The following is a 17,918-nucleotide window of genomic DNA, read 5'->3' as shown; positions in this document are numbered from 1 at the left end:
ACACACACACACACACACACTATACAGCCCAAAGAATGCACACACACACACACACACACACACACACACACACACACACACACACACACACACACACACACACACACACACACACACACACTATACAGCCCAAAGAATGTGGACACCTGACCATCATAGCCATATGTGGGGATGTGTTAACCTAGTGGTTAAGGCGTTGGACTACTGATCAGAAGCTTGTGAGTTCGAATCCACCAATGTGCCACTGCTGGGCCCCTGAGCAAGGCCCTTAACCCCTGCTAAATGCCAGAAATGTAAGTGTAGATGTGGCTCTATCCCAAACTCGCAGAAGCACACTTACTTTACAGTTTCCCTTCACAGGAACTCAGAGACTCGACCTCTGTCCCATCACGACAATGTCCCCGTACACAAAGCACAGAGCTCCATGAAGACATGGTGTGTGAAGGTTGGAGTAGAAGATCTCGAGTGTCCTGCACTGAGCCCTGACTCTGACTCAACCCCACTGAACACCGACTGAACCCCAGACCTCCTCACTCTTACACCATCAGTGTCTGATCTCACTAATGCTCTTGTAGCTGAATGAACACAAACCCACACAGACTCACTCCAACATCTAGTGGTAAGTCTTTACAGAAGGTTATAACAGGTAAGAGATCTATAATAATAAATAATAAATTTATTAATAATCTAATAATAAAATAATAAATCTGGAATGAGATGTTCACAAACACATGCTTGTGATGTTCAGGGTGCAAAATCTCTTTCGACCCACATTCATTTACAGCCTCTGAATATTCAGAAGTAAAGAAGAATCAACATGTTTTTTTTTTGTCACCCAGACCGGTATGTAGGAGGATGAAGTTTTTAGTGATTATCAGAAACCAGCAGCCTACTCCAGCCTATTGTACCCATGTGATAACGAGCTGGAAACAAAGCTGTACTTAGTGGGATGATGTCTGGAATTTATTTGCAGTTAAAGTCAGAGAAGCCCTGACCTACTGGGTAATGAACCACTCGAGGGCACCATTTTATCGAACAGTGACCGTGTAAGTGTACGTGTGTGTCTTAACCTTTACTGTGGTGTGAGGAGGGCTGCAAATTGAAAAATTGGGTTGTGTTGCATATCAGGAAAGCTCTTAATAAAGGAATAACACTTACTCCATCCTTAAAATATTCTTGTTTGCCGTAACCCGACCGACCCTGTCAATTTAGGACTGACTCAAATGATTTTTTTTTTTTTTTGCGTTAAGACCGACCGATTTTTTTTTCACTCTTCAAACAAAAGCAATAAAATAATTATTATATTTTAGTAAGTATTGTAAATATATAAATTACCTACATACAGACGAAGGCTACGTTCTTTCTTTTAAATAAAAACCCGTGACATCATCAATGTTTACACTGTCGGTTACCGGATGTCACACTACGGCCTGTGCGTTCGCTTCGTCTCAGACACTCATTCACTGTCAGAGACGACGGTTCACGATCGGTAAACGACGGCTGCGGCTGCAGTAAACAAAATGTTCCCCGTCACCGTTCAAAGTCATACGGGTTCGGGAAACACAATACATCTAAAAAAAATTATTAAAACAGCTCGACATCGCTTTAACTTGGCACGAAGTTCTGGCAAAACTGTCCAGCATCAACATGAGGTTTGCGATGATGCGCCCGAAGGCACGGGTTGAAGACCCAGTCAGTGACATCACCATATGCTAATTTGTTTAAAGTCATACCTACGTCATCACCATCACCAAAATTGTAACATTGAAACTTGAAAAAAAATAAATAAATAACCTACCCACCCTTTTTTTTTTTTAAACTGTTACTACAAACCAAACCTTATATTTTTAAGGATGGCCTTAGTGATGACATTTTCAGATGTTTTCTCAAGGTGCTATATTTTCTCTATATTATCTCTGTACATAAGACTTATACACAGGTTAATGTACACAGTGCAGCGCCGTGTGCTGACTTCAGTCCTCTTGTTGTTGCAGTAGAAGTAAATGAGCATTCTGTGGTTCATTCTGTGTTTAGTTTGTAACTGAAGTTGAATCTCAGTTGGACCGGTCTTAACCTGGTTCGATGTTATATTGCGATGATAGAAATAGTTCCACATTTACAATTATGACGTTTGACTGACACCCTTATCCTGAGCGACTTACTTTCTTTATCTCTGTTTATACACCTGAGCAATTGAGGGTTAAGGGCCTTTCTCAGGGGCCCCAGCAGTGGCAGCTTGGTGGACCTGGGATTCGAACTCGCAACCTTCCGATCAGTAGTCCGACAGCTTAACTAGTTCTCTTAAGGGTTACATTTTAGCTACAGGATTTAAGAAAGTGTGATATTTTTACGTGCGCTTTAACTGAGAACTTAGCTAGCGATAAAAGCACCCTTAGACCAGTTCCTGACCAGTCTAAAATAAATTTGTTTGGTAGCACAAAGTAAACAAGCAGAGTGGGTTCAAAAAGCCTGTAACGATACTTCAAATCTGGGATTATTTTAAAGCTAGAAATACAGATTAAAATGTTTAAAAATTCTCTTTAAAAAAGAAGCAAATATTATTGTTATATTGACCGTTTATAACGATTTCCAACTTCTTTGTTACAAAAGGTCTGGTTTGCTGTGAGTCTCCCAGTGACATGCGGATGGATTTGTTCATCACAGACTTGTCATCACAATCAACCTACCATGCATGTCTTTGGACCGGGGGAGGAAACCCGAGTACCCGGAGGAAACCCCCGAGGAATTTTTTTTGTCATTTTGACTTTTGTCCCACAATTCAACCAGAGCATCGTGTTTTTCAGACCGTTTTTTTCCCGGACCATCACATGCATTTCCTTCGTGTTAAACCGGCCTACTGCGGCTCTCTTACACCCCTAGCATAAACATGACATGATGAGTGTGAGGTGGTGGGAGCGTGATCATCTTACCCCATCGATAAGTTCGAGGTCTGAGCGCAGCTGGCTCTGGATAGAGTGGAGTTTTGGCAGTGGGAGCTGGTCCAGGTCTCCGTAGCTGTGCAGCAGAGGCATGCTGGGTGAACGACATAGCGTGTCAAAGTCTCCTTGCAGATCTTTTAGCTTGAGCTCGGAATCCTTGCGCTTCTGCTCGGCCAGCTGCCGCTCTGCCTCGGCTACCTTCGCCTGCTCTTTCGCCTCTTTCGCATCTTTCTGCCATGCTTCACATGCCTTTGATGAAACCGCCAAGGGGGGTAAAGATGAATATCATTCTCACAGACATGCTTGTGCTTTTTGGACTTTTATACAATCAGATTTCTTTATTGTCTCCCAGAACCTCTGGCAAAAATATTGCACAAATTTTCTGGAAGGTATGTTTACTTGTATAGTGTAATGTGGAAAGTTTGTGGTGATCTGTTTATTCAGGCTCGGCGGATGTTTAAAAAGGAATCTAAAGTTCAAACACACATTTACTTGAAATATCAATCAATCCCTTTGTCTCTGACCTGTTTGACCTGGTGCCAGGCATCCTCCCACTGCTTAATCTTCTTCTTGGCCTCGTCCAGATCACGGAGGAGTCGGGCAAGATCTGCACTGCTGGAGCTGAACACCGGAGACGGACTTGGGGAAAGGCTGCCACTCATGAAGTCCCAGATGCCTCCAGCTCCACCATTTAACCCTGAACCCAGAACCAAAGAAAAACTCAAAAGCATTAGCTTAAGAATGATTAACAGTTTGTATAATAGATTTTATTTAATACGTTAAATTTTTGGTGGGTCAAATTTTTACATGTGCTTTGGTAGTATTTGGTGGAATTGCTTCATTACTGCTTGAATCCTGGTGAAACTCGGTCAGGATTGTGGGCCACTTTCAACAGACATGCTTTTTCAATTTCAGTCCACTACTTTGGATGGCATTTAGGATGGCATCTACGTCCTGAAGAGCACCAGTCCCCGTTTCTATTCGTACCCACGTGACACTGCTGTACACGGCTGTTGGTGTTGGATTATGGGCTTCTTACTTGTGTCACTACAAAAGCAGAACTCTGCTGGATGTGCAAATTTGCTACCTGACATCATCGGTTCCTTTGCTGTTGTCTTGGGGTTCTGATGAACCTTTCAGACTAAAGTCTGTTCGCAACCCTTTAGGACCAATTTTTTTCTGGTGTTGTTTGTTTGTACACATGCTCATGTTACCTTTAGTTGGTGAGAAACTGCCCCTAAGGAGGAACCGGACTTATTTATTTTATGAGGTCTAGGCTGAGTGACTTTTTACCAATTACCCCTTTTCCACCAAAAACAACCGGGTGCTGGTTCAGAGCTAGTGCTGGTGTTGGTTCAAAGTTGGTTCCACTTGTGAACCTTCTAAGGTTCTCATCGGTTAGAGAGCATCACAGAGCCGAGCCTGACGTCACTGTATACGCGTCACGTGTCCCAGCAACGCTAGCGCAGCGGCGGCAAACACAAACAACAATGGCGGATGTTACTTTACTGTTAATGCTCATGGCTTTGTGAACCTACATTAGCATCCAAACGCGGCGGATCCGACGTGTACGTGCAGCTCCATTCGTATAAACGGAGGTTGTGATCGAGAAAGTACTTAACATTATTGCATCATTAACACAGAAAAAATGTTAGCCTTAGCATGTAGCTACCTACTATCATGTGTGCTGATAAGTGATCATATCGCGGTAAAGTAAAAGTGTATTAATCATTAGTATACTTAAGGTACATTATCAAAAGCGCTAACAGTAGCCCCGCCGACAGGCGCTAACAGTAGCCCCGCCCCCGGTCACTGACACAAGAGGTTCTTAAGTCTAGACCAGCAACGTTTTGCTGCTACTTAAGAACCACTTTTCCTGGTTCAGAGCCGGTGCTTTGTCTGTCGATAAAGAAAAAAATAATTTTAGATTAGGCTCCGAACCTGCACTCAAACTGCCTCGGGTGGAAAAGGGCCGTTGAATTATCCCATGGTATCAAGGGCTCTAATTACAGCCCCAGGTGCACTCCAAGGTAACTCGTCATTATGATATTTGGGTAATCTGAATGTTCAAAAAGTCAATACGTGATTTTCTGGAATGTTCCAGACTGCTGGGTATGTAAACCTCTGACCAAGTGGATTTCTGATATAGAGAATTAAAGCTGAAATAAATCACTCTTTATTCGGCTGCTTTAAAATGACCTGTGATCTCGACAAAGCAGACGCTCTAAATAACTTGCTAAAGAGACTGAGACCGAGTATGTCTAGCCAGGGTGTATGTAAACGTCTGGCCTTGGCCGTGTACTTTGCACCAGTTATGTTGTCCTTACCTAAAGAGTTTTGAGTAGATGTAGGCGTCCCCAGGAGGCTGTGCTCGGTTTTGATTGGCAAGCCCTGTGTCTGGCCCTGCTGAGAAGCCATTCCACTGAGCAATGACTGAGACAAAGACTGGGACAGAGAGCTGAGAGGGGAGGCGGACAGGGAGGAGGAGGAATGCAGAGATGAACACCGTGCCAGAGAGCCGGGAATGTTGACGGGATCCGAGCCTCCTAATAACCTTTGGCCTACCGAGAACAGAAGACAGAATTAATAAGAATCTATAATCGAGTTAGACCTAAGACATCAGCTTAAAGACACACAGGTTTGATTAAAAAAAAAAAAAACATAATTCTTACTTGTTATCCCAAAGCCATTATTGTCTTGGTCCTCTAAGTCTTTATCGAGGGAGGCAACGCTGATGTCATTGAAGTTTAGGTCCAGGGCAGATCCTAAGAAAATACATTAAAAAAAAAGTAATCAATTCAGTTGTACCCTTCAGAATACATTATATAAAGCTTAAAGTCTTTCCAGATATCAGTTTTAATGTTTCATTCGCCTCCTGGCAACAGCCACCTCATACAAAGTGTTGCTTAATGAAACCAGTGGACAGGAAATCTAAATTACCTCATGTAGAGCTTTGTACCAAAATAGATAAGACAGCTCTGTACCTACCCTGTGCTACATACACACATGCACTAAAAACCACCTCCCTGCCACCTTTAATACATACTAAACATCTCTCGGGCATTAGCTGAATATCAAATACTCTGACATACAGAGACAAAACACTTGAAAAAGTTCGTATCGTATAAATATGTTTAACACGTACCTATCACTGACTCGACCGTATTGCTTCCTGGATAGAAAGGGGTAGCTTTTGCATTCATAGTTGAGAGTGTAGTGGGAGAGGAGCTGTCTGAGCCGATGCTGGAGGCTAAGCTGGACGTGATGCTCGATGTTATGCTGGATGCCAGTGGGTTCACCACAGAAAATATGTTGCTGTGGATCTGTAGACAGAAATAAGGCATCAAGACGACATGACGCAGGGAAACGAAAGCACAGCTCTAGCTTATCGTTCTTTATGCTAGCAAACCAACGGCAGCAGTTATCTGTGTGAGATGCGAGGCCCAGAACTGCAGGTGTTTACCTGCTTATCTTGGTCAGATATCTTCTGATTATTTTCCCCACACTGTCCTTTCTGGTTCTTTGCCTAAAATGAGAGGGGGGAAAAAAAAAATCACAATCCCATTAAGAGTCTGCTAATAAAGTCAACATTGTGCAGTGGATCATTCTGAACACAATAAGTAAGAAAGAGAAGTTTAAATGTTATGTTAAACGTACACAGATACATTTCTGTAATATTGGCTCTGTAAACTAAACACCGTGGGGTTTAAAATGAAACAATCAAGACAGGATTGAAGTGAAGATTTCCTGATTTATTCAAGAGAATTAAAGGCATCTTTTACACAGTCCTTCTGCGTAAATTTACTTTTCACATAAGTGACAGTGACGTGACGTACGGCTAAGTACGGTGACCCATACTCAGAATTCGTTCTCTGCATTTAACCCATCCAAAGTGCACACACACACACACACACACACATACACACACAGCAGTGAACACACACACAACGTGAACACACACCCGGAGCAGTGGGCAGCCATTAATGCTGCGGCGCCCGGGGAGCAGTTGGGGGGATCGGTGCCTTGCTCAAGGGCACCTCAGTCGTGGTATTGCCGGCCAGAGACTCGAACCCACAACCTTAGGGTTACGAGTCAGACTCTCTAACCATTAGGCCACGACTTGCCCCATATTAGGAAGCAAATCCTTAGCAACCAATAACTTCCTGGAACTCGAGGACGACACTACACTATATGCCGGGTTTCCTTCCCTGAGAAGCTTTGGCAGGTCTTTACGACAGCCGCTTTAAGTCGATGTTTGTTTGTGGCTCAGTTTTGACTTGTGAAAAGTGAGCTCGGCTGCGAACTTCAGGCTTTATTTGTTGGAATACGGGCTTCTTACTTATGTGACGTGGTTTTAAAAGCAGAACTCCCAGGAGAAACTCTGGTTAATATTTGCTAGCTGACGACACCGTTTTTGTTTTTGTTGTTGTCGTCTTCGGGTTTTTTGACGAACCTTTCAGACCAAAGTCGTTTGTTTGTACAGATACTCGTGTTAATTTCAGTTAGTGGGGAAACTGCTGGATGAACCAGACTCTGAATTTTCCCATGGTAATAAGGGCAAAAAGATCGTAGGCTCTAATTACAGCCACAGGTGAACTCCAGTGACCCAGTTCCACTGTCATTCATACATGTCTATGTCATAACACTGTCTCCTCGGATCACAAGCACTTCCTTTACTTCTGTTCATCTTAGTTTCATCTGTCTAAAGAATCTTGTACCAAACCTTTCTATTCTTGAGCGTTACAGTGTTTTCCCTGATACTCCTATCTCCTATAGTGTTTCTGACTTAGCTAGATCTTGTGAATGGGTTTTTCTTCACCAAGGAATGGTCTGGCCTCCTTCACATGAAGCGACACCTCTCTGGACCACATAATGAGAGTTCTCATGAACAGCTACTAAATGCAAATTTAACACTTGGACTCGGTTTTAAAAGACCTTTTATTACATGCTAACAAGCCATACCTGGCTAAGAAACGGCTCATCGGTCGATTGTCCAAATACTTCTGAGCCTGTGACGAGGAGAGGACGATGTAAAAGATGTCTGTAATTTCAGTTCATGCCATATTTTTGTTCGACCCTTTGAATTAAAGCCGGAAGTCTAGACGTCAATCCCATATCGACTGCTTCGTTTCAAAGCCGTCGTGATGGTGTACAGAGGCAGCGTCGCATGAATTGCGTCGCTGTCCGAATACTTACGGACCTGACTGTATACTAAGAATGGTGTACATAAATCAAGGCAATATTTCCGTATTTTGCTAATATCACGTGTAGGTCACGTGTACGGACTGTCGGAGGATTACGAGTTTAGGATTTCGCTGGAGTGCCATACTGTACGTGGGAACGCATTTTATGGTCAGGGTTTTAGTGAAACAAAATACAAAGACAGAACCCCAAAACTTTCCCAAATAATTTTGTCAAATAATTCCTTTTGTGGCATCAAAACAAACAAACAGACAAACAAAAAAAAAAAAAACGATAAATTGAACAATTAAAATGAAACAGGACAGAACGGCTCGGCTCGGCAGTGTGGCCACGTCTGCAGTTCTGGAGGAAAGACGCTTTCAGAGAACGGAAAGAGAAGCGAGTCGTTGGAATACCTGGTCCTCCCGTTCAAAGCCCGGAGCTTTGGGATAGTTAGACGTCGGAGACGAAACAGCGGATGTGGTGGATTCTGAACATAAGCTACCATTAGTAAAGCTTTTGGGCCTGCCGACGGGTCCGATTGGGGACAACGAACTGGCGCTTCCTGAGCTTGACGTTACAGTTGGACTATTAGAGCATGACACCTGAAGGAGAGAAGCACAGATAAGCTTAATGGAGCTTTTTCAGAGGTGGCCAAATAGCCTGAGTCTGCAGCCTTTGGGTCATTTACTTCACTTGCTAATACTAAGGCTGCATTACTAGTGATTTGGGCTCCTGTCCTGGTCAAATGGACTGAATAATTTTCATCGTAAGCCCGATTTAAAATTAAACGGCTTTCGTATCAATCCGAAGGTGTAACTCTTCCTGCAGACTGCAACAAGGGAAAAAAGAAAGGATAGATAAATAAATAAATAAATAAATAAATAAATAAATAGAAGAAGCAGAAAATAAACCCGACTAAAGCATGACGGAAGAAAATATTACTAAAACAACAAGAAGAGAGCTGTTTGAACGATCTGTTGGAATCAGTAAGCTGACTGCTACGTCGCTAAATACTGTGCATTGACTGTATCGAGTGTTTAAATGCCTCCTCTTTCCCTCAGCACACCAGCGGATGTGTGGCACAAACACGTACGCTTGCCGTCTGCCCGTTGTTGCTCGTGCTGCTGGTGTTGGAACTGGTGTTGGTGCTCCAGTCACTGCTGGTACACTCGGGATATTGGGAGCCCAGCTTGGCCTGAGAGCCTGACTGCATTGCTGTCAGCAGGGTGTTCATGGTCTCCTCGGTAGAAGGAATTCCTAAGAAATATACATACAAACTCCGTTAAAAGATTTCTCCGCCTTGTAAACTCTGGACTCAAAGCACAAATATGAGTTTTAACTTACTTTCGACATGTGCAAAAGCACAGAACGGCCCCCTGGGACAGTATCCAGTTTGCTTCATGTCATTGCATTTTGTAGACTTGTATATCTACAGAAACAGGTGTGGGAGTTTATTATATGACATCGAATGAATAAAGGAAAGTTCCCGGGTTAAGATCACAATGTGCTTGATATTTTAGTGCTTTGTTTTATTGGTGATGAATCCCATCTATGACCAGAGTCGCAAGAACAGCACTGACAAACAGCTCATGGAAGTTGCAGAAATGTCCCAGGAAAATCCCAGGAAATCAAACTCATGTGCTCTCATGCACCACAGATCCCAGAACCCACTTAATGATTCTGTGGTCATTTGTGGGTTTGTGAGAACTGAATGCGAGAACAGTATTATTACTTCTGTGTGCTTATTTGGCAGGTATTACTCAAACAGGTGTCAGGAAAAAAGGAGACACCTGTAAAGCCTGTCAATGCACCCAAGTGTTTTAAAAAGATCGACATACAGCCAGTCTACTATATTTACAGTACTAACTATATATCATTCATTCATCTTCTACCGCTTATCTGAACTTCTCGGGTCACGGGGAGCCTGTGCCTATCTCAGGCGTCATCAGGCATCGAGGCAGGATACACCCTGGATGGAGTGCCAACCCATCACAGGGCACACACACACACACACACTCTCATTCACTCACACACTACAGACAATTTTCCAGAGATGCCAATCAACCTACCATGCATGTCTTTGTACCGGTGGAGGAAACCGGAGTACCCGGAGGAAACCCCCGAGGCACAGGGAGAACATGCAAACTCCACACACACAAGGCGGAGGCGGGAATCGAACCCCCAACCCTGGAGGTGTGAGGCAAACATGCCTACCACTAAGCCACCGTGTCCCCACTATATATCATGATTAATCAATTAATGTTGTATCTGTTAATTCTCATACATCTTACTGTTTTAAACAAAATGGAGAAGACAGAAACAAAACTTTTCACACACACACACACACACACACACACACACACACACACACACACACACACACACACACACACAGTATATATATGGCTAACATTGCCAGTCAGAGTCAGAGTGAGAAGGAAAGAGTACAACTGTAGTTTCTGTGGTTACAGGAAACCTGAAATGAACACAAGGCTAATTCTGGTAGACTTGACACCAACTCAGACAGCAGGAGAAAACAAACATGGAAACTAAACTAAAGAAAAAAAACCTTCTTGCTCTTCTTTTTGCGGTAAATGATCACTTTAAATGCTAAAAGTCAATAGCGGTTCATAACTAATAATGAAAATAGGATGATTGGAGCTTTAATTCACTGACCTCTGGGTGAAACTGCTGCTCGGTGCGTGAGTGACAATACTGACAGCTGTCTCCACCCTCACACTTCGACGGCTCTCCCCATTCATCCCCATGCTTTACACTCGGGCACGGAGTCGACCTGTCAGAAACCGCAGGGGTCAGCTGTCCGTATTCACACACATTTAATCCAATCTTTCCCCTTTTTGACCGTGTTATTGTACCTGTATTTGAACTTGCGAGGATTCCGTCTTCTATCTCGACTGTTATGGTAATGGGGACAGGCGTAGCCTTGTCTGCATAGACGAGGGGGCTTGGTGCATTGCTCTGTTTTATAGTTGGCCAGAACAAAATTGGTGTCTGCAAAATAAAATGTAAACGGAATGGCTCTGAATTCAACATCCAAGCACACTGCTCTGTCTTTGTGATTCGGAGTTCACGGTTCACGTGTGTGTAGTGTTTAATAAGCCTCACCCTGCCATCGAGGATCTTCAATGAGAGTTTTCTCAATCATGGCTTGGCTGGCCAGAACCCCTGGCTGTAGGTCCGGGATTCCTTCTCCAGAACCTAACTGGCCATTCTGCAAAGCTTCTTGTGCTTGAATCTCTCTGTGAAAGAAAGAGATTTGTACAAATCAGACCAGCTCCGAAACATGCATTCAGAGCCAGTGACTCTTGAGCTATAGAGATGAAATCCTCAAACAAAGATGCAGCAGTGACTCCTGATTTCCACATACCGGTTGCTAGGCAACTGCAATACAGCATATCTAAATCTTCATGTTTCTGTTATTCAACCTGATGAATCACATTCTCTGTTATATTTCGATGCACGAGAGCAACGACGTGTTCATCATTCACATATTTCTCAATAGCGTCCGTTTCTTTATTTGCCCCCATTATATTGTACGTCAGTCGGCGCTACAGACATTTTGTTTCACCTCGAGGGATTCGTATAAAAGTTGCAAACGTGATAGCAGATCGTTCAGAGCACTGATATTGCGTTACAGACTGCGATAGAAATCCCCTGCTTTGGCAAGAACAGGATTTTCAGTTCACCGAGTGAAAGTAAACGCAAATTAGTTCCTGGTTCTGCCAAAGAGGGTGTGTGTAATTTCCACTCTCAGAGCGAGTTCACAAAGCCATCGTGGCATCGAGATAAACAATAAATACGCTTCAGGGAACGAGGTCATACCCTACCGTGCCACGTGCATGCTGCCTTGTCATGTTTTTGTGAAGGTAACGATAACAGGATGGACGACACACATATATAGGGCACTGATCTACAGTGCGCTGATAAATCAGCATGTTTCTGGGGCTAAAATGATACCTTATCATGGAATCTCTACATAACACACCGCTTTCATTTTTATACTTAAAGATTACTATCTCCATAACCAAGCTGCCCCACTGCACCAATGCTGTGCCCAAAAGCTTCCTTCCTGTGTGGCACAATTCCTGCTTCAAATGTGTGTTGTCTGAAAACTATCATTTTCGAATAGATTTTTTCGCAGGCTGTTCAGAGACCACCGCTATCCGTACGACAAGGGCTCTTTGGAGCAGGAGGGGGCATTTTAGTGTGGTTCTGCTCTTAGCGGGAGGTCTTCTGGTATAAGTGATAACAGGGATCTGACTCTGGCTGCACTAAGAGAGCACACCTGATCCATGCTATCTTATATACAGTGGGGCAAATAAGTATTTGATAAGCTGCTGATTTTTCAAGTTTTCGGGCTTACAAAGAACTGAAAGAGATCTGTAATTTTCATCGCAGGGACACCGCGACCGTGAGAGACAGAATGGCTCCGTAAGAAGCATTTCAAGGTCCTAGAAAGGTCTAGCCAGTCTCCAGACCTGAACCCGATAGGAAATCTATGGAGGGAGCGGAAACCTCGTGTCGCCCAGCGACAGCCCCGAAACCTGAAAGATCTGGATGGAGGAGTGGAACAACATCCCTGCTGCAGTCTGTGCAAACCTGGTCAAGAACTTCAGACCTCTGTAATAGTAAACGATATTAAGTTCTATTTTTCTATCGTATTAATTATTTATTTCGTGCAATAGAATGGAAATGAATTATTTAAAAATCACACAGTGATTTTCTGGATTTTTTTTTTTTACATTCTTTGTCTCACAGTTGACGTGTACCTACGATGAAAATTACAGACCTCTCTATTCATTGTAAGTGGGAAAACTTGAAAAATCGGCAATGTATCAAATACTTATTTGCCCCACTGTACATTTATAGGACTTTTCTTTCCATCTCTCGCTTTCATGACCTGCCCTCCCCACCTTGAGAACTTCATCAGCCACAGTCTCCCAGACACACTGGTGTTGTAAGTGGGCCTTAACTCATTTAGCATCATTAGGGGATGTAGGCATGACAGGCAAGATGGGGTTGACTGACAAGTCCGTCACTACTACCCTGTTTTTGCCCCAGGATGTCACAGCCTGTGCCCAGAGATCTGGGTATGTGTTAGTAAACATGATGTATGCATGGCTATGTACACGTGTATCCAATCGTGCCACTTGAAATTGAATGTATAAGCTAAAAGGCATAAAACAAGCTTTAGATTAGGACTTGACTAGCTGAGGTTTGTTCAGCTGGCAGCTTGGAGCACAGATTGTTTCTGCATGACGTCCTGTGAGACGGATCACATCGGCACCATTTTGTAACGACTAGTGGCTAGACTCCTGAGTCTATGGTGCTTTTGTGTAAATGCTGCATCTTATTTAGATGACATAACAGTAATTAGAGACAATGACATATGCAGCACAGAGGGCAATTCTTTAAAGTCCTTGAAACAAGCCAGTCTCGGGGGCAGGTACGTCCTCCAAAACAATAATGCGGTGTTTGCAGCCTGCATGCAACCCGCAACTAAAAGTAGAAGGCGGTTCCTGAAACTTGTCAGTAGGCCAAGGGTACACTCTATTACCACGAGGTTGCTGTTTTGTAAGTTGTGTACTATTAAAGGTGGGGGCTCCGATGTTTGAAAGCCAATGTTGACATATAAAATCACCAAAACAAACACGCCCCTAACCCTAACAGGTCCCACCCCTGTATCGATAGCTCCGCCCACACATACGTAACCCAGGCGACTAACAGAAAGAAACGTGTCTTTATCATAGCCGAAGGGAAGAACGATACGATTGTAGATAAACAAACAAGCAAAAATGCCACACAAGCATAATGATGTAAAGGACAAAGGCATATAATAGTTCTGTGTAACAAAGCAAAACCAACGTTACTCACCTATCGAGAAGGAAAAAAGCGCCTCGGCGTCTTAAGTAAAGTCGGCCACATATTCACAGGTCGGAGTTTCCCGAGTCGATAACTCCTGAGCTAAACGCTGTTACTACACAAAACGCGGTTGTAGCTGCCTCTCTACATTACTACGATAGAAAAGAGGTGTTATTTGTGTAGTAACAGCGTTTAGCTCAGGAGTTATTGACTCGGGAAACTCCAACCTGTGAATATGTGGCCAACTTCCTGCTCCTTCAGTTCTCTCCAGCGCTGGAAAGCTGATCCTATATTAACACGTCCTACTTCTTGTCCTTATCGTAAGTCTTTCTTCTCTTTCTTTGTTTTTATCCTCCATGTCGATGTTAAAACCGCTTTCTGCTAACGTCACACATGCGCACTGAACACACTCTCCGCCCATATTGACAAGCCCCGCCCCTTTCTGCTCATTGGCTACACCTTTGTTTTGTTTTTTGTTTATTTTTCGACCCGACTCGGTTTTCTGAAGCAATTCTCAAAAATCTGAGACCTGCCTTTAAGATAGGTTTTATACGGCAATGTACGTGCAAAAGAATACAACTTCTTAGGGGTCTGTTTTTTTTTTTCATGTCGAGTATAAAACATTACAACCAACCAGCAACTTGTATCAATACACCTACAAACAGAGAAGTAATTGTCCTTACCTGATGTCATAGACTGGAGGCCGGAGGTCGTGAGGCCCATGAGCAAAGGCGCAATGGAGCCCATTTTTTACACAGTGCCCCCGGGCATCTGTTTCATGGATGCAGGTGCCAGTCTTATAATAGCGCAAGTGGTACTTGCGCTCTGTATCACCAGTTGTCCGGTGCAAGTATGGGCAGCTAAAAACAGAGGATATCATTAGAACAATTCCTTTTACCACATTTTCTCCCAACTCCTGGTCATACAAATATTTAGGTTATACATCATCAATTAACCGCAAAATGCAACCCAGCAGCCACAAGTTAAAACACCACATGCTTTCATTTCACACTCACAATTTTACCCATTGTGACTTACCAGTCATCATTTTAGCACACCTAAAATTGTTCGGAAGGACAATGTGATGCAGGAGGATGCAAAACCACAATAAGAACTAGACTAATGACCCATGTTTGACACCAAATCTTGCACTTGTAGTGGGATACCTGAGGTTTCTAAACAGGGCTGGGATTAATATGCTCAAGAGCATATGACCTGATGAAAATTAGACAAGTAAATATATTAATCATCACAAATGCTTCATCGTTTTCCAAGAAACGACAAAACTCTAAATTTATAAGATTAAGAATATCTACCATATCTAAGAGACTTGTACAAAAATCTAAGTTAGACTTTAGCTTAAGCTACATGTGGTACTAAATACGATAAAAATTGAAAAAAAAAATATTTAGTCATGTCCAATTCCTACCATTACACAACGTTCCCCAACACAAGATAACTACCAACATGGGAGGATGTAGGAGGATGTGAACAGTCTGAAGCCATCCACATCCTCCCACTTCCACTTGTATAAACTCACAGATGTCCACGATCGGTTAGTGTTGCCGTGTCACATGTATGTACCGTGTTGTGAGCACTACAGTTTACTGCCCATCACACAGGCAAGGCCAATTACCCTCTCTCCTGGTCTTCCAGCCACAGATAGATTTGCACTCTCCCGTCATCAGTCTCTGGATGACAGTATGCCACTTTTCTGTTGTCACTCACGAGACCTAAGTGGTGAGATGTTACCACTTTGAGGTCCAGGATTTATAATGCATGCATGTGCATAATTCTGCACACAGAATGTAGTTCACCAAATTCAGGAGAATGTGTCCTGACCAGTGTTGTGCTAGTTACTAAGAAATAGTGACTAGTTACCGTTACTAGTTACTTCATTCAAAAAGTAACTCAATTTGTTGATTACTTAAACCAAAAAGTAACGCATTACTGTTAAAAGTAACTTTAAAGTTTAAACCTTTTAGTTAAAGAATGTTCTTTAAATGTTCCCATTAATGCCCTTTTATGCATTATGGTCTATCCAAACACAAAACCAGACATCCCAAGTATCCCGGATGTTCCGGGAGTCTCCCGCATATTGATAGCGGCTCCCTGATTCCCACAAATTAGTTACAATCTCCCGGAATCTAGAGCGAGCGAGCAAGAGCGCGCATGCGCGACAGAGACTGTGCTCCAAAGCTTGTAGCGCACGTACGGCAGAGAGGGAGGGGGCCAATCCTGATTGGCCTGTTTCGGTAAGTCAACCAATCAATTGTCAGTGTGGGCGGGCTATAGCCCATGTGTTTCAGAATACCTCCCATTACTGAATGAACACACATACATGAATAAACGGAAACATGCCCACAGTGCGGCGTCTTCGTGTTTACAGGTTGGCTTCCACCAATCCTACAATGTGTCGCTGATGTAAACAGGTTAGACTGTAGGCTACACTTCAGCCTAAATGAGTTAATTTAAAAACGTAACGGACAAACGCACCGTATGGCAACAGAGTTACTTTATTTATAAAGTAATGCGTTAGAGTATTAGTTACTGGCAAAAGTAACGGAGTTACAGTAACGTGTTACCGCCCAACACTGGTCCTGACCCCGTGTAAAGGTGTCATAAGGTAACATAATAAAAAGGCGTCATATGGAAACAGACTAAAAGGTGACTCTCTTCCCACTTGGCCAATCAGGTTAGGATAATGAACAGTAATTACTCCCAACACGATGCAGACAGGTGACACAAATAAAACAAAGTAAACTCATAAAAGGTGCAACTAAAGACTAGGATGATGCCTCGCTGAATGATTTGGCGCACGCAGCGGAAACTGTGCATTTAAAGACCTGTGCTGTCTCTTTTCTGAGAGCGATGAGTGGCTAATTCGTTGATTAGTTGACAAAGCAACAGGTTAGTAATGGAAGAGTAGTGCTGCTTGATCAGACTGTCAGAAAAGAGCTAACTGACTGACAGACTGATCGATCACTGGTCAGGTGTCCCACCCAGGTGATTAACCAGCACTTGTAGAGAACTGCACAGTACAAGCCAAAATGCTAGAGCTTTCCCATTATCTATGTTTCTCCAACACAGAGAGTAAATGTCCAAAATTTTCAGAAAGGATCTGATTCCGAGGCTGTTCTGATATAAATATATAATATGGGTGGAAGGGCATCCGAGGTAAAACCGGTGCCGAACGGAGCAGCCGAAGAACGACAGAGACTTTATCGATTAGGTCGTTACAGCGAATAACGAGAAGAAATGTAACGACAGTAATGTTCCACAGGCCTTATACAGAGCTGAGGATTTAAGTCTAGAAGGTAGAAAATTTACACCTGCTATTACACACCTGCTGGAGTTGATTTTCAGGGTGTGCCATTAATAATATGCAAAGTATTTGCTTGTGGTTGATGCCTTAGAGGTTGCCAGATATTTCTTAAGGTAAACAACATGGATAGGTTTTTCAACAGCGTCTTTAAACTCCAGGAATTAAGATTTCAGCCCAAATCAGGGATAGAAAATACTCACTGAAGAAGGGAGTACCGTTTTTCCCCTTTGGTGTTAAATGTGATATAACTTAACATGATGTAATGTAACACAATGCAATGTAACACAAAAGAAAGATGATCTACAAATGATCTATAAACAGCAAGACTTCCAACGTTGACATAATAACAGTTTAATCTACTGCCAATACATATCTGTATGGTTTCTACTCGTCGCATTAATAACTGCAAACTTATTTCGTTTTATTATACACATGGAAGATTATTTAAAAAGAGTGGCATTAAGAAAATGATGAAAAATGTTTTTGTTTGCTTATTGTGCTCACTGACGAATAAAAGGTGCCTACAAGCTTCCCGAACACTCATCACTTACAGCTCACGTCACATTAGTGTTCTTCATCATTTTATC

At 42.9% G+C, this 17,918-nt stretch overlaps 1 protein-coding gene across 2 annotated transcripts in view; it reads right to left on the bottom strand.

The window, feature by feature from the left end:
- Positions 1-17,918, bottom strand: part of unkl (unk like zinc finger) — a 30,813-nt gene that overhangs the window by 7,096 nt on the left and 5,799 nt on the right. The window contains exons 3-15 of one of the 2 annotated variants that reach the window (XM_027134055.2): positions 14,690-14,866; positions 11,250-11,383; positions 11,000-11,135; positions 10,800-10,917; positions 9,468-9,552; positions 9,217-9,380; positions 8,537-8,725; positions 6,403-6,465; positions 6,085-6,262; positions 5,612-5,704; positions 5,267-5,500; positions 3,464-3,636; positions 2,931-3,188 (exon numbers count right to left, since the gene is read on the bottom strand). In XM_027134055.2, coding sequence (XP_026989856.2) covers positions 2,931-3,188; positions 3,464-3,636; positions 5,267-5,500; positions 5,612-5,704; positions 6,085-6,262; positions 6,403-6,465; positions 8,537-8,725; positions 9,217-9,380; positions 9,468-9,552; positions 10,800-10,917; positions 11,000-11,135; positions 11,250-11,383; positions 14,690-14,866 — 2,002 coding nt within the window. The remainder of the gene's footprint in view (positions 1-2,930; positions 3,189-3,463; positions 3,637-5,266; positions 5,501-5,611; positions 5,705-6,084; positions 6,263-6,402; positions 6,466-8,536; positions 8,726-9,216; positions 9,381-9,467; positions 9,553-10,799; positions 10,918-10,999; positions 11,136-11,249; positions 11,384-14,689; positions 14,867-17,918) is intronic. The other variant, XM_027134056.2, reaches the window with a different exon arrangement.

The sequence above is a fragment of the Tachysurus fulvidraco genome, chromosome 24, assembly GCF_022655615.1.
Source record: "Tachysurus fulvidraco isolate hzauxx_2018 chromosome 24, HZAU_PFXX_2.0, whole genome shotgun sequence".
NCBI lineage: Eukaryota > Metazoa > Chordata > Actinopteri > Siluriformes > Bagridae > Tachysurus > Tachysurus fulvidraco.
This window is presented reverse-complemented; position numbering and strand designations above follow the sequence as displayed.